We start from the raw sequence: 17769 nt of genomic DNA, 5'->3' as shown, positions 1-17769 counted from the left end.
GAGGATGGATTTTCTATTAAAAAAAAAAAAAAAACAAAAAAACCCAAACAAACAGAAAGAAAACAAAGACAAGGCCAGCTTCTGTATTCTGAGCTTAAATATGTATAGATCCATTCTTGCTCAGTTCCTGTATTTCAGCCCTGGTCTCCAGCATTTTCAGTAATTTCTCTCATTAGTTATGGAATTCCAGATTTGTCCTGCTGTCAAACATTAACCAGTATTTCTTATGGAAGAAGATTTGGCTGGTTTTACATTTCATACAAACATCTGGAGTAATGCTATGCATGATATGGTATAAAAAGCAAAATATACACTATCTGAGTAGTTAACACTGAAGTTACCCTATTATGGCAGGATTACTTAGGCTTTGCTGTGTTACCTTATTCCATGAGGTTAAAAAAAAAAATCTTCCAGGAATCAAAAAAGAAATATTTACTGTTGGGATGAAATGCAAACTTTTCTCTATGCCCTTCAAGTCTTATATTTTTCTACTACTTCTTGTGGCCATTTATGGTGCTTTGCTATCCCTTGGAGTAGGGATTTATTATTTCAAATCCTAGAAGATGCCTCAGTTTTCTTCTTACAGTACTGGCAGAAGCATTACCTTGTGTAAAAAGCATAAGATAATCAGCATCTAATGAAACTAAGTTTCTATTTCCAGTTCACTTACTCTTGAAATAAAGTGTTCATCTTTCTTTCCAGTAGTAATTAGGTCAGAAGGAGAGTTAGAAGGGATATCCTTGTATTGTTCACTTATATAATTGTATCAGTCTAGTTTTTGCATCATTTCTCCAGATATATATCATTTATAGAATTCTTGGATGAAAATGAACTTATTCCACAGTTGTGAATGCATTCCACAAAACCCTATTTTCCAGTGCTAAGAATACATTCTACAGCAGTACTAAAGCCCTTTTCTGTATTTGTAGGTAGAACATAGCCCTCTTAATGCTGGTAGAGCATGGCATTGCATATAAATTACTTTCCTTTTTTGTAAAACAACTTTGTTTTCAGTGTACTCATTTAAGAATTACTGCCTCTCATCTAAAGAGATGTGTTTGGTTCATAACAAGGGAGCTGCTTGTGATTAGGCATTTAAAGTATTACCATTTATTTCTTCATTTTGAATATGCAGTTGGTGTCCTCCCTCCTCCCCTCCCCCTGCCTTTTTTTGCCCTTCAACTTTCTTCATTCCTAGGATATGGAATCTCTTTGCTAGATTGCAACCTTGGCATTTTTTCTTGTAATACAAAGCTACTGATATATTTAATATTTAATATCTCCTAGAAGGTAGATATTGAAATGTTTTCCTAGACATATTCTAGTTCTAGTCTAGGATTTGGAGGGAGAATGGGGTGCCATGCTTATTGCTGTTGTTATAGGAGAGCTGCTTGTTTTCTTCTGTTTGAGGTCAGACTAACGGGTGCCTTGAAAACCCTTCTTTGCCTATAGAATCTGTTTGACCAATTTCAGCTGACAAGTTGTGTTTTCAACTGCAGATCTTAATTTTTGCCTTGGTTTAATCTCTCCCTTGTCTGTCTGTAATTAAGAAAATGTCTTCTTTTTATGATTGCCACAAAGTTCCATCATCTAGTTCCCAAGGACTTTCCCCATTGCCCGGTGCTAGTCTCGCCTTGCATTTCTCACAACTTCCCTGGAGACTAGAAAATGGAGGAGGTTTGTACCTATGTGGCATTGTCACTGCTTCTTTTCACCCTCTGGGGTACTTGCAGGGCCTCCCTTCTGCTTACTCAATTCCTCCACTTTCTAAAACCATCCTAAATCATTTTGGCAAGAGAGAGTTTCTTTAAAGAATGTTTCAGATGACCTCAAAAATAGGACATAGTGCAACAGAGGGGGTTAAAACAGACAGATAAGTGTTCCTTACTCTTCTGATTTGGAGGGAAAGTTTACTCCTCATTCCAGATGGAGCAGCTTAATTCTGGGAGCAGACTTGGAATACAGTATGTAATAGTGAGATGCCAAAGAATTTAGTACCACCAGGAATAGGTCTGTCCACCTTGTCATTAACTATCATCACCTCTTCCCTTATGTCAGATACTGTGGGAGTACACTGGCAAGTTACCATTAAGACCTCTCTCTTGTTATGCTGCTCTTTTTAAATTATCCATTCCTTTGCAAAACTGGGCAACAAATACAACTCAGCTTTAGGAGGGGTTGGCAACAGCCTACTCAGAGTACAGACACTTTAATGAACTAACAAAAAAAGTAGGTTGTAGGGTAGGAATCGATATTTTGCACTCAAACTAAATGACCTGGGAGGCAGAAGAAACAAGTGATGACTTTTTGGTATTTGAGATCCTTAATTAGGCATATACTAACAGTTAGGAGGTAGTTCCTCTCGATGGGATGTGAGGCACCTCAACCTATTAACTCTGTAAATGAATGTTTAAAGGACATTAAAGGAGCTTTGCCAGTGTTTTTCTTTCAACTGTTGTCCAAATGAGCAAAGCAGGTTGAAGAATGTGTGAAGTGATTAATTACACTAATTAAAAACACTTTATTTACACTTACTCTATAATTTATCGTTACTACTTTTGTCAGTTGATCGAAGGTGAGTGAAGTGTGGTTTATAATTGGTATGGGAGCTAATTAAATGGTCGTTCGAGCACGTTTTGGTCTATTTCCTTTGTCAATTAGAACTGGCATTGTAATAGATGACCGACCAAATGGAGATGTATAGCACAATAGTAGTGCTACACTTTACTACTTACTTGGAAAAGCAGATGGAAAGCCAACTGACTTTAAATCTCAAGGAGAAGGGAAAAAACCCTTCTCCTTCCACTTGCCTTCTATTTTTGTTTGTAACTTCATATGAAAAACGCAGGTAACAAACATGCAATTATTACCTCATGGAGGACAACTAGGTAGATGTTTCTGTTCTTTGTACTGTAATTATTTTAGCCAATTCAGAGGTAATTATTGCATGGATTTGGAATACTGAATTAATCATACCCTTATCTTGCAATAATATAGCGTTGTATGTAATTTGTCATTATCTGATATTTATGTTATAATGGAACAACTACCAGATAATGTGTGATTGAATACTTGTTCCACAGTAAATTCTGCTCAGTAGTGTAATACATTCATCCTGTTTCATAATTCAGCCTTTTTATTTGTTTTGCTTGTTTTGAAGATTTAGCATACTATTGCTATAGTATTATCTTGAATTGTTAGATATTGTGATGCTAAAATGTTTCAAGTATTCCCTAAGATACTGTGGTCTAAGGATTAGGAAAGAGGAGCAACTCTTCAGATGTTTGACAGCCAGACACCAGGGATAGATTGTCAGTGATATCCCCAAGAGAGCAATTTCTGTTGTTTCTTTTTGGGAGTTCCTCCTTTACAAGAAGCCCACATTCATCTGAGTATTTAGTTTTGTGACACAGCAATGGTGCTACAATGTGAGACAGAAAAAATATAAAGATCTCTGAGTATGTAATGGAGTTAATCCACACTCCTGCAAACTTAACTTGCTCTCCTGTAGCTTAAATATGTATCACAAATAGTGATTGTATTTAAATCTTATCAGACTTTCCCTTGGGAAACTGTCCTTAAGAAAAAAGGGGTCCAGCAAGGCTGGCACACTTTAAGAAGGCAGTCTTAATGGCACAGGAGTAGGCCATCCCTATATCGCAAAAGATGAGCTGATAGGGAAGAAGGGTTGCCTGGCTGAAGAGGGAGCTTTTGCTGGAACTCAGAGGGAAAAGGAGAGTTTGTGACCTTTGGAAGAAGGGGTAGGCAACTCAGGAAGACTACAAAGATGTCATTTGGTCATGCAGAGAGAAAATGAGAAAGGCAATAGCTCAGCTAGAACTCAATCTGTCAACTGCTGTGAAAGATAATAAAATGTGTTTCTATAAGTCCATTAACAACAAAAGGAGGGCCAAGGAAAATCTCCATCCATTATTGGATTTGGGAAGGAGGGGGAACATTGCCACCAAGAATGAAAAAAAGGCTGAAGTCTTTAATGCCTTCTTTGCCTCAGCCTTTATCAGAAAGGCCAGTTACCCTCAGGACAACCAGAATCCTGAGCTGGTAGGCAGGCATGGGGAGAGGAACAGACCTCCTGCAATGCAGGAAGAAGTAACGAGTAACCTACTGTGCCACTTAGACACTCCCAAGTCTACATGGGACGGGATGAGATTCACCAGAGGGTGCTGAGGGAGCTGGCAGAAGAGCTCACCAAGCCACTCTCCAGCATTTATCATCAGTTATCATGGTGGTTGACCAAGGAGGTCACAGACAACAGCACGCTGGCAGATGTGATGCCTGCCTACAAGAAGTGTTGGAAGAAGGAAGTACTGGGCTGTCAACCCAACCTTGGTGCTGGGGAAGATTATGGAACAGATTATCCTGAGTGTGATCACATGGCACATACCAGACCAGGTGGCCTGCCTTGAGGATGAGGGAAAGACTGTGGATTTAATCTATCCGGACTTCAGTAAAGCTTTTGATACTCTCTCCCACAACATTCTGCTGGAAAAACTGGCAGCCTATGGCTTGGACTGGTGCACTCTTCCCTGGGTTCAAAACTGGAACAATGCCCAGACCTAAAGAGTGGTGGTGAATGTTGCTGCATTCGGTTGGTGGCCAGTCAATTGTCACCAGGATTGGAGCAAGTCCTATTTAATATCTTTATCAACAATCTGAACAAGGGGATGGAGTGTACCCTCAGCAAGTTCATGGCTGACAATAAGTTGTGCACAAGTGTTAATCTGCTGGAGGGTAGGCAAGCTCTGCAGAGGGATCTGGGCAGGCTGGATGTATGTGCTGAGGCCAGCTGCATGAGGTTCTACAAGGTGAAGTGCCGAGTCCTGCTCTTCAGCCAAAACAGCCTCATGCAGCTCTACAGGCTGGGGGAAGAGTGGCTGGAAAGCTGCCCAGTGGAAGAGGACATAGGGGTGCTGGGTGACAGCTGGCTGAACACGATCCAGGAGAGTGTCCAAGTGGTCAATGGCATCCTGGTCTGGACCAGCAGTAGTGTGGCCAGCAAGACCAGGGCAGTGATCATCCCCCTGTACTCAGCAATGGTGAGGCCACACCTCTAATCCTGCGTCCAGTTTTGGATCTCTCCATGCAAGAAAGACATTGAGGTGCTGGAGCATGTCCAGAGAAGGGCAGCAGAGGTGGTGAAGAGTCTGGAGGAGCACAAGTCTTAAGAGGAGCAGCTTGGGGAGTTGGAGGTGTTTAGCCTGGAGAAAGAAAGGCTCGGGGGAGACCTTATGGCTCTCTACAACTGCCTGAAAGGAGGCTGTAGCCAGGTGCAGGTCGGGCTCTTCTCCCAGGCAACCAACAACAGGACAAGAGGAAATGGCCTCAAACTGCACCAGGTGAGGTTCAGGTTGGACATCAGGAAGAATTTTTTTCATTGAAAGGGTGGTTAAGCATTGGAAGAAGCTTCCCAGGGAGATGGTGGAGTCACCATCTCTGGAAGTGTTCAAGAAATGACTAAGTAACACTTAGTTCTCTGGTTTAGTTGACAAAGAAGTGTTCAGTCAAAGGTTGCACTCAATCATCCTGGAGGTCTTTTCAGCCTTAACAATTCTACGATTCCATCATGTGTTTGTTTTTAAAATATCACTCGTGATCTGGTAGTATTACAAATACTGCAAATTTAATAGGATGAGCTTCATTGCCCCCATCTCTAATCAGTGTCCGTGCACTGAAACAGTCTCTCAGCGCTTTGAAAATTGCTTATGTTCTGACACTGGTAAGCTCCTTGGAGCCCAAGTTCCTACTGGCTTTTTTATATGAGATACTCTTCTGCTTATCACCACCATGGGCTATGCTTCAGATGATCTCTGCTACTTGTGTGGTCACTAGACAAGTTCTTACCCTCAGGTGGAAGGGAAGAAAACATTTGCTGACGCATCAGCTCTGATTGCTAAACAAGATTCCTGTCTTTTCAACTACTGTTGGTGCTGATGCCTATTTTTTGTAATCTCTCACTGAAGCCTCAGTCAGTATTAATGGCTGTTCATTGAATCAAAATTCAGTATTGTGTTGATGCACTTGGGTCTTTGTTGGTTTTGGTTTCATTTGGTTTTTTAGCTAGAACAGTATAAACAGGTACTGGAAAGTATCCTAGCAATTTTCTGTTCTGCTATTTAAAATATTTTTGCTTGCACTTACCATTCAAGAATAATTTATTAAAAAATAAATTAAAAATTAAATTTTTAGGTTGTGATTTTGTTTCCTTGGTTTTTTTCTGGGTTTTTTTTTTTTTTTTTTTTACCCTGAATGACATAAGAAGCAAGAGGACATGGTCTGAAGAGAGCAGAAATGACAGGCAAAATATTTTATTTTCAAAGAAAATATTGTTCTTGAAAATTAAAAAGACAAATGTTTTCATAATTTTATTTTTTCCTCACTTTTGACCCAGCCATGAATGATAATTGTAGCCTGGACTCTTTGCGTCACTTTGCTTCCCGTAATCAACCCTTAGTGTGACGTCCTTGAATTAATAATAGTCTCATCATTTAAGACCACTCACTTCCTTAGTTTGGTTTTTAAATAGCTACACCGCACCTTATTGCAGCATTGTGTTGTATTTTCAGAAGGAAAAGCAGTGGCCCTGGAGGAATCCTGCCAGTGCAGATCCCTGTCCCTCCCAGGCCAAGGGGCACAGCCTCAGCTGCGCCACGGGGCTCACCCTGCAACCCTGGCCTCCCACTCCCCCCAGCTCCCCCTTGGCAGAAGCAGGCAGATGCTGTGGAAGCTCTCCTCTGCTGTGGTTTGTCTGGAGCCTGGAGCTCTCCGGGTTGCACTGGTGGCCTCATGCAGTGTTCTCAATGCCAAGAATCATGCTGGTCAGTGCAATGGCAAACTGTTTTGTCCAATGCAGTGTGGTGGTAAGGTGGCAAGTGTGGGCTTCAGTGCTGCTCTCTTTAGTAAGAGAGCACTGCTTCTGCTCCTCCTCCCCATTCGGCTTGAAGTAACTGTGCAAGGTACTTTCAGGTCCTCCATCTCTTAAACTGGTAAGTTTTGAAATACAAAAAATAATAACCATATAATAACCAGCATAGCTGCCAGTCAGAGAGGTGGGTAATATAAACTAAGGGAAAGGGCTTCACAGTAAGCTCCCTCTCCTCACTGCCTGAATGGGAGAATCAGTTTCCTCTAACCCTGTCATGCCTTCCAGCACCTGGCCTCCAAACCACAAAAGAAATTCCTGTTTCCCTTCTCTGATTCCTAGAAAAGTCCTCTGCTCTCCATCACCTCTGAAGTTTCTTTGTGGGTTGGCTCCCTTATGTAAGCATATCCTCCATTTACATCTGTTCTCTTCTTGCCTGGTGTTCTCTGTGTTCCAGCAGCTTTTCCCCACTTAAGTGCACTTCGTGTCCCAAGCAAGACACCACCCTCTCCCTCTCCTTCCAGCTCCTTTCTGAGCTGGGTTACAGAGGCCAAGGTGAGCAATGCAAGGAGGCTTGCACACTGCTCTGCTCAAGGTTAAGAGGAAGAGGAAGGCATTGTCTGCAGTACCTGTCCTCCAAACTGGAGACAAGGTAAAGAGTTGATTGCTCTACCCTGCTCCATCATTTGAAGTCAGTCCACAGTGGTCTCTTGAAGTATGATGGCTCTGACTTAGTTTACTGAATTTTCCCTCTTATGTCTACTATTTTGATAAAAGAGGAGAGCAGCACAAACTGAATCAGTGAAAAATTGGTACTATCAACCCTGAATAATCCAACATCAATATTCTTTCACAAGGAATTTTTTTTTTTTTTATGCAATGGTGAAAACATAAGGTGAAACATGTATAAAACATTATATCTTCCCCATACCCTCAAACAGAAACCAAACATAGTACAACATTTTAAAACAATACTACAGATCATTGATATCTGCTACACTAAATCTTATGAAACCTGAAGTGTTTGTTGTAAATTGCAGGAATTATGTCTCATTAAGGGAACCACTAAGACTGAATTGTGCTAGCAGTTAACTAGTGATTTCCAGTGCATAGGTGAAAATGGAGAATTTCCAGCTGCCTTAACTCTTTTGAAAGCAAATGAAAAACAGTTGGATGAATGCTTTCTTATACCAACATAACAGAGTTTAAATTCTAGCCTGGAAGAAATGGTAGGCTATTGTCAAGAGCCATCAATGTACAAGACACAAACTTCTGAGCGAGCTGCAGGCTCTTCAGAAGGTTTGGTTTTACCTTTATGTTGAAATCTCAAGAATGTTAATGAGAAAGGCAATCCATCTTTTCCCTATCAGACAAGGCAGGACTGCTTGTAGACCCTGAAAAATGAAGTCATGTTTTTTCATGGTCACATTGATTGATCTCAAATGTATCTTCTAGTTTGTATGCTTGATTTAGGGCTTTGCTATTTACAGGTAAGCAGCCACTATTCTATTCTACAGTTGCTTGGGCTTATTTAAAATTCTAGGCTTATTTTAAGTATCTGTCTCTCTCAAACTACTTTGTAATTATTGAAATGTATGTACGTTTTATTTTGTTCATTACTGCTTGTTAAGGTACAAAATAAAAACTGCTAAATAAAACCAATATTTTAGTGAACTTCAAACTATGTGTGCCAAACTTTTTACATTCTTTTTTTTTCAAGGGGTTGGATAAGTTTCTTTAAGTGCATGGAAGTGTTTAAACTAAATGGTGCAGGGAACCCATGTATGTGTTTCTAGCTGGCAATGTAAATCCCCTAGTGAGCCACAGTAATATGAAAGCAGCACTTGAAAGCCAGATGCAATGAAAATTTAAACATATTGCATTCATAGCATGTGATAGTTTAATCATTATTTAAGCTTTAGAAATGTCACAGCATAATTACTTTCAGAATGAGTACAAACACTTTCATGCACAAAAATTGCTTTCTTCTTGCAACTTTTGCTTCTCATGGGAAAGTTATGCTTTTGTGAAATTTCTGAACTTGATCTTGTTCATCACTTGATCACAGAAAAATTCTCAGTGAAAATTCAAAATCCGAAAGATTCAAATAAGTGCTACAGATCTTTTTGGAACTAAGCATGTATTTTCTTTATGCTCTTAAAATAGCAAATCTGTGAAAGTATTTCTTTCATTAGAGAAGAAATTTTGCAACAAAACCAGTTAAATGGAAAAGGCTAAATAAACCCTATTTGCAGAGCCAGGGAATGGAAAGTACCAAAGGCTGGATTTATAAGCACCCATAGAGGATTAAATTCAGCTCTCCTGTGGATGTGATACATTTTTACTGGCCTCACAGCATACATAGAGCCCTACCTTCTTCTGTACTTGTAAGGAAAAATACAGGGACCAGAACTTACATTCTAAATTTGTCCTGTATCTTGACTGTTCTGATGAATGCAGTTGATTTTGCAGTATAAATTGTGTTGGTATGTAAAATTGTGTCAAAATCCCAGCCTACATTTAGATGCCAGCACTTCCTCTTTCCATAGCCTACTACGATTTGTTTATAATACGAGCACTTCAGGTTGGATTTGGAAAATAGCACTTATAATGGTTCTGCCATTTCTGAGAAATAGGCTAGAAGAAAAAATACTCTCCGTGTAATTCGGGGGTGGGGTTGTTTGCACATTTTCTAAGTGGAAATCTTTTTGGAACAGCTTTGCATCCTCATAGCAAAGACTTAAAGGTCATAAAAACTGCCTTTGTATCAGGAATGTTCTGGAAGTTATTTCTGGTAAATTCATTGGATTTTTTCCATTGTGATTCTGTTTAAAACTGAACTTATCGCATGTTCCGTAGGACCAAAATCACAGTACTCATTTCATACCTCTTAAGGCTTGTGTCACCTTCTGTGCTCTCGTGAGCTTGTTAGTGCTAACCAGAAGGTGAACCTGTCACCCCTGTGGAGCCACTGAGTGTGCTATAGATGGCAGCTGTTGGGTTGAAGGTAACCTATGCAATGGCAAAGGTATAACCCTTTTTCTTCCTCCCACATTTCACTTCCTGGCCCCAGACGCTGAAAGAGACTAATATCAGTGAAGGCAGAGAGATGATTAAGTGTGTTTTCTTTAATGTAGCTCTCTGTGTATATCACAGAATTAAGAATGACAGAATGATTTGGGTCAGAAAGAACCTTTAAGATTATCTAGTTCCAGCACCCTACCCATGGATCGGGACATCTTCAACTAGACCAGGTTGCTCAGGGCTCCATCCCACCTGGCCTTGAAGACTTCCAGGGATGTGTTATCCACAGCTTCTTTGGACAACTTGTGCCATTGCCTCACCTCCACAGGGAAGAATTTCTTCCTAACAGCTAATCTAAAGCTACTCTGTCAATGTGAAGCCATTGTGCTGTCACTACATGCCCTTATAAAAAGTCTCTGTCCATCTTTCTTGCAGGTTCCCTTCAGGCGCTGGAAGGCCACAATGAGATCACCCTAAAGCCTTTACTTTTCCAGACTGAACAGTCCCAATTCTCTTAGCCTTTCATCAAAGGAGAGGTGCTCCATCTAAATTAGTGGCCCTCCTCTGGACTTGCTCCCACAGATGTTCTTCCTGTGCTGGCATCTCAGAGCTGGATGCAGCTCTGCAGGTGGGGTCTCAGTAGAGCAGAGAAGAGGGGCAGAATCCCCTCCCTCCCCTGCTGGCCACGCTACTTTGGATGCAGCCCAGGACATGTTTGGCTTTCTGGGCTGTGAGTGCACATGGCTGGGTCATGTCCAGCCTCTCATCCACCAGCACCCCCAAGTCCTGGGCAGGGCTGCTCTGGATCTGTTCATCCCCCAGACTGGGTTGATACCAGGGTTTCTCCTGACCCAGGAGCAGCACCTTCCACTTGGTCTTGGTAAAACTCATAAGGTTTCTATGCACACACTTCTCAAGCTTGTCCAGGTCCCTGTGGATGGCATCCCATCCTTCAGGTGTGGCAACTGAATCACTCAGCTTGGTGTCATCTGCAAATTTGCTGCAGGTGCACTTGATTCCTGTGTGGGAAAAGTGGGAAATTTGCTATGTTCATGTGGTAAGCTAAATCACTTGTACATGAACTTACTGAAGATTAGAACATGTTTCAGTTTCACAGAACTACCAAATAACTGTGGAAAGTGCCAAGTGTTCATGGTCCTGACATGCCCTTCAGTCTGGCAGCCCCAATTTAGGCTCGCTGCCTGTACTTGGCTCTCCTGCTGTGCAGTGCTGTGGTGGGGAAGATAAGATAGCTGAAAAATAGTCTTCAAAGATTCACTGAGAACAGGGTGTGTCCTGCATGATGAGAAAAGCAATTAATATTTTAAAGGCTGCCATCCATCCCTACAGGCACCAAAGTATTACATCACTCTGTGTACAGGACAGTGGCAGTAATCAATAGATCTAATGTGCTGGGGGCTAAGGGAGGGACAAGTTAGCATTTCCCAGGCAGAATGACTGGATATAATTAAGAGAAATAAACAAGGCTTATCCTTAGGGGAAAAAAAACTCTCATCAACTATTCTGAGTTGAAAAGCAGGAGTTCTTTATCAAATAGTACAACTGGATTTGTTCAGGCATAGAATTTCTTCACCATTAAAACCATACATTTCTTGCAAAGAAAGCAATATGGTCTGTTGCTTGAACGTGATGACTGAGAGGTAAGGAAACAAAGTAATGCATGCATTTTTATTACTAAAAAGTCAAATTCTGAAAATTTGAAGCCAGATACATTGGATAATTTCAAGTCCCACTTGACAGATAATACAGGTATCTCTTTAACGGAGGCTTTCTGACTGCTCTCAAATCTTGTCCCCACAGGGCCCAGCCTCCTCTCCCAGAGTGCACTCCAGCTCAATTCCAAACCTGAAGGATCCTTCCAGTACTCAGCCAGCTACCACAGCAACCAGACCCTCGCCCTGGGCGAAACAGCGTCCGCCCAGCTCCCGTCCCGCAGCAGTCAGCCCAGAGGTGCCATCCAGAGCTACAGCCAGGTATGTGTCCTAAGCAATCCTGGTCTGTCACACCTGATACTGCATGGAGTAGCTCCCAGGAAAGAGCTGTTAAATGTTCCCCACACCTGAATTTCTGCCTTTACTTTCTGACTTGTTTAACACACCTGCAGCAGGGTGGAGTTACCATCTTGATTTTTGTAAATCTTTGTGGGTTGACTTGCATACTAATAAAGTAATCCTGATTAACAAGAAGATCTGCATGCCAGATTTACTGACTTGCTTGCATATATATTTTGGTAGTAGCATGTTCAAGCATTTAATTTTTAAAGCAATTTTCTGTGACTGTGGTGATTAGGAGTCCATCCTAAGGTCGAGGACATCCCAGCATTGGTCTGAGCACATTACTGAAAGCAGTAAGTTCCAGGAAACAGAAACAAAGGCAGGCTGACACCAGGTGTGAAACCTGCCTGGGATACCATGCATCACATGGTGCTATGGCCTCATCTCAAGTGTAGGAAACATTTTTTTCACCACATATTGTAGGACAGACCCCCTCTACATTTGAAACATTTTGAAAGATTGTCTCAGATACTCATGAAAACTTTGTAAATCCCTCTACCTGTCTAAACCATCTCTCCTGGCTCTGAAAGGTAACCCTTTTGACCTTCTGTGCTTTTTACTGTGACATCAAAGCCTCTCAGCAGAAAGTTAAGCTTCAGTTTAGGCAAAAATTTCAAGAAGCGTTCATGCCTCTGCACGTAAACAAAGCCTAACTGGGTTGCATCGGTCAGCACAGGTTATTTTCTCTGTTTAGATGCTAACCATCCTGGCAAAGCAGATCATCTCAGTGTGATACCAGGACATTTTGCAGTTCAGGATTCTGTAGAAGAGAGCAGTTTTTTGAATTTCAAAGCTTTAAATTGCTAAGAGATTTCAAGTATTAGAGTCATTGCACAGTTTGTGGGATACTGAGAGACTTACAATATTCTATTCCCTCCATTTGCTCAGAAAAGCTCCCTATTCTCTAAGACTGAAAAATTAAATAAAGCACAGTTAAATTAAATTTCAAATCAGGTAGGTACGTTTTTTTAATAGACTCTTTTACACTGAAAAAGACCTCGAAGAACAGAGTCCAAATATTAAGCCAGCACTGCCATCAGCAAATCATGTCCCCAGCTGCCACATCTGCATGTCTTCTAAATACCCTCAGGGATACTGACTTGACAATCCTTTCAGTGAAAAAAAATTCTTCCTGATGTCCAACCTGAACCTCACCTGGTGCAGTTTGAGGCCATTTCCTCTTGTCCTGTTGTTGGTTGCCTGGGAGAAGAGCCCGACCTGCACCTGGCTACAGCCTCCTTTCAGGCAGTTGTAGAGAGCCATAAGGTCTCCCCCGAGCCTTTCTTTCTCCAGGCTAAACACCTCCAACTCCCCAAGCTGCTCCTCTTAAGACTTGTGCTCCTCCAGACTCTTCACCACCTCTGCTGCCCTTCTCTGGACATGCTCCAGCACCTCAATGTCTTTGCATGGAGAGATCCAAAACTGGACGCAGGATTAGAGGTGTGGCCTCACCATTGCTGAGTACAGGGGGATGATCACTGCCCTGGTCTTGCTGGCCACACTACTGCTGGTCCAGACCAGGATGCCATTCATCTTCTTGGCCACCTGGGCAAATGCTGGCTCATGTTCAGTTACCTGTATCAGCACTCCCACATCCTTTTTCACTGGACAGCTTTCCAGCCACTCTTCCCCCAGCCTGTAGAGCTGCATGAGGCTGTTGTGGCCAAAGAGCAGGACCCGGCACTTCACCTTGTAGAACCTCATGCAGCTGGCCTTGGCACATACATCCAGCCTGCCCAGATCCCTCTGCAGAGCTTGCCTACCCTCCAGCAGATTAACACTCCCAGCTAGCTTGGTTTTTTTTCTGCAAAATGATTGAGGGTGCACTCCATCCCCTAGTCCAGGTCATTGATAAAGATATTAAACAACACAGATCCCTGGGGGATTCCACTTCTGGCAGGCCACCAACTTGATGCGACCTTTCACCACCATTCCCTAGGCCCAAGTCACCCAGCCAGTTTTTTACCTAGTGAATAGTGCACCCAGCCATGCCATGGGCTGCCAGTTTCTCCAGGTGAATCTTGTGGAAAATAGTGTCATCTGGAATTAAGCTTTTTGAAAAGCATCATACCCTGGGGGTTAGCCTGAAAGACTGTGATGCAGTCTTTAAGGAGGCTGGAAAAATAAGGTGATGGAAATGGAGCAGGTTATGAGAGCAACAGAAACAAAAACAAAGTAGAAGTGAGATAGGAAGGAGATAATCTTTTTTAAAAAATAAAAAGGCAGGAAGGAAAATTGTTCAGTTTTGTAGAGATTAGAAATAGATATATTTTTAATATAAATTTTATTATACTCATTGATAGAAAAAGATGAATTTATAGATGGGGAAAAATTAATGTTTAGGTTTTTTTCATTGAAATTATACTGATCAGACATTGCTTAGATCTGAGAAGCTCTCATGAACCACCAGCTTCAGAGAGAACTGGTTTCCTTCAGAAAGGTATTTAGTAAGTTAGCAAGGCAACATTTCCTATCCTTTGTTTTTCTTGGTACGAGAGGACAGAAAATAGATTTTCTTTTTACTCTCCTCCCCATTGTAGGGTAGATATTCCTGCAGGAAAATAATTCAGAGAACTTAATAATTTTTCACACCATGCTGCTGCCAAGGATGCCTGGCAACTTCAGATGAATTAAAATATATTTTGAAAATATTAACAAGCTGCCATAAAAACTATGAATTAATACCATTAGAAGTATATAAAAGAGGTTTTAAAAGAGGTAAACAGGAAGAGAAAAATTCAAAAGTCAAAATTAAAAAATTCTGAATATGACCATTGCTGATCCCACAATTAAAAGAGAAAAAAAAGTCAGTCCTAAAAATTGTTTTGCCATATCTATTATAATTAAAATAAGCCTCAGGAGCTGAAGCTTCTCCGATTGTGATAATTTCCTTTGGTATTTGTGTGCAAGGAATATAGCTATCTCTCAACATGAATGATAGTCCAAATGCTTGCAAAATAAATGTAAATAGTCCCAAGGCCAGCTGTGACAGCAAGAACAATTTGTGAAAATGCAATTGTATAAAAAAGAGAAACTAATTAGTCTTGGGACTTCCTGTATAGTGTTGCAAAGTGCAATCTAACATTTTTGTTAATTTGGTGAAGTTCATTATAGATCATCGTTTTCCAGTGCTTTGCCTACTTTAGAACACAAAACTTTTACCATCTATATACTACTAGGATGGGATTTCTTAGCAAAAACTGCTTCTCTGGCAGGGAATTACTCTGCTTCCCCACTGAAAACTGCTTTTCAAACTCAGCGTCCAACCAGGTTTAGTGCAACGTTGAGAATTATCAACTTACGTTGCAGAGATATCAAAGGAGTATGAAGCATGGCATGTAATACTAAAAAGAGTAGTTTTCCACATGCTTTGCCTTGTGTTTGCAAGGGGATAGGAAAGGAAGTTTACATTCTGGATGAGGACTTGTTCAGCGGTTGGTAATGCTGCAGTCTTTTCAGAGGCTGTGGCAGCAACACAGGTACTGTGTATTTTCCTGTGCACCTGATGCTTTTGGACTGAATAATCTGGCACAGAATTGGAAAACCTTAAAAATAAAAAAAGTAGATGGAAATTAAAGGTGATTAAAAAGTATTGAAAACTCATTTTTGAGTTAGTGTTCTAACTTGTCTCCTTCGTCCTATAAACAAGTCATAAGTTTGTCATTCATTAGACCACCACACCTCATTTGCAAATGAGTGCTTGAATGCATTAAGTTTTGAAGCAGAAACTGTATACTGGCCACAAGGTAGCAAGTTGCTTGATAACCTACCCAGACAAAAGCTAAAATAAAGATTTCCCTTCTGGTAGGTATGGCCGATGATGATGTGTTTAAAACCAGATTCCAAATATAAACATAAGAGTTTTTCTGTCATAAAGGAAACAAGAAGAAATCTTAAGACGAATTACTCTTATTATGGCACTTGGAGAACAATTCACTGGTAGAGTATGGCAGTAGAAATCTGCAATGCTGCTTTGATTCCACCATAGGTAATGACTGTAGCTTTCACTGCTGTTTTAAAACCAGAGATGCACCATCTCTGGACACTGAAAAGATCTCACACCATTCTGTTTATGTATGTAGAAGACTACAATTACCCACCTTCCTCTATATTTCAGAGCAGGATCAGGTAGGCTGACAAATTTTCAGCCTACCTGATCCTGAATTTTGGAATTTTGGAACGGAACAATGGAACAAAATCAGGAGAAAGAGATGGAATAGGCCATATTTGAGGGATCCAGAGGTCTGACATCTGTTATTGTAGAAGAGCATCTGAACGTAGGTAGCATCTTCCTAGTCAGGTCAGAAACTTACAAATGACATTAAAGCAGTCCTGCAGAAGAAAGGCCCTTCTAAAGGTCCTGCCCAAGGACTGAAGGGTGCATCCCAAGACTAGAGAATGTTATGCAATTTTCCTGCCCTCTTTTACCCTTTGTAAGAGTGTTGATAGAGGCATTGGACCACAGCAGAGTGATGCCTTCAGTGAAGCCTTATGGAATGTTCTTTGGGCTGACAGGAAAAAAAGTAGCCCTCAACAGACTGGCAAGTCTAGCAGTCTCTGAAAAAGCTCAGAGCATCACTGAGACTGTGAAACAGAACTGCGCCCATGGAATGTCCCTAGAAAACCCTAGTGAGGATGAACAAGATTTCTGCCTAAAGCTACCAACACACACCAATATTTAAAAGCCAAAGGGGCCTGGAGGCAGGTTTTCCACACAACTTGGAAAATCCTCCCTAAAATTAAGAGAAAGGGTCTCCTCATGGACAACATGACTAGTATTCATCAGATATGACCTTGTTTGAGATTTTGAGGGCAAAGAGATCCAGAGAACGAAATGAGCTGAAAACTGGTGCAGGCATTTACTGCGAAACTAAACTTCATCCAGACCTACGACGGGCATGCAAGACATACTCAAACCTCTGGGAGCCATCTCCAAGAATCAAAAATACTGATTCATAATTAGCAGCTGACCCCAAAGTTTCACTTAAAGTTGTCTAGCCATTTTGTAATTCCTTATCCATGGAAAACTTTCTGCAGAATAAAAAAGTCAACACAGTTATTTTCCCCTCTCAATTCTACTCTGCAGAACATAATCTTAAATTGCATTCTTTTATTTACTCTTTCTTGGTTAAAGTTCCAATTTAAATTATCAATTGGATTGTAAAAAAAGCAAAAACAAAGCAACAACAACAGCAATTAAAAATACACAAAAAAACCCCACAGACAACAAAAAAATCCCCACACAAGAACAACAAGAAAAAAAAAGAAAGAAAAAAACAACCCCCAAAAAACTGATTTCCTGGAATTGGGGGCATTAAATGCTTGAATGAACAGGCAAACAACAGTTAGACTGTTCTCTAGTCTCCTATAACCTAACTGGATACCCCCAATAATTTTCTGTATGAAGCTCTAAAGATCCTGTTTTGTATCAGTAGAAAATGATCTTCTTAGTAACATTAAATGGGAAAGAAAATATTTTTATAGCTGTGTTAATGTTCTCATGTTTTTTTCACACATTCCAGCTTCTAAAAAGGATATACCAGAATCCATATATTGAATCCAAATAAGCAAGGCTACTTTTTGTTGGGATGCCAGGGAAACTAAACCCCTGTGTCTTGGAACAGCTAATCATAGGGCTGTAGTAAGAAACTCCTTGATTTTTATTCACGTTTATGAAATAGGTTGATGATAGAGAATATAATAACTGAGAAGCAACTTTGCTCTTAGTTTATCAGCTTAAACACTGTTTTGTTATCAGGTTGACAAAAATAATGGATAAATGGAAAAAAC

The 17769-nt window shown here is 40.8% G+C and overlaps 1 protein-coding gene across 5 annotated transcripts in view; it reads left to right on the top strand.

Moving 5' to 3' along the window:
- CTNND2 (catenin delta 2) overlaps window positions 1-17769 on the top strand; it is a 640488-nt gene that overhangs the window by 346982 nt on the left and 275737 nt on the right. For all 5 annotated transcript variants that reach the window (XM_066186189.1, XM_066186180.1, XM_066186212.1 and 2 more), the window contains one exon: window positions 11726-11898. In XM_066186189.1, the coding sequence (XP_066042286.1) occupies window positions 11726-11898 (173 nt within the window). The remainder of the gene's footprint in view (window positions 1-11725; window positions 11899-17769) is intronic.

Source organism: Chamaea fasciata, unplaced genomic scaffold (genome assembly GCF_029207755.1).
Source record: "Chamaea fasciata isolate MVZ Bird 193981 ecotype frontalis unplaced genomic scaffold, bChaFas1.0.hap1 SCAF_1, whole genome shotgun sequence".
NCBI classification, from domain to species: domain Eukaryota; kingdom Metazoa; phylum Chordata; class Aves; order Passeriformes; family Sylviidae; genus Chamaea; species Chamaea fasciata.
This window is presented reverse-complemented; position numbering and strand designations above follow the sequence as displayed.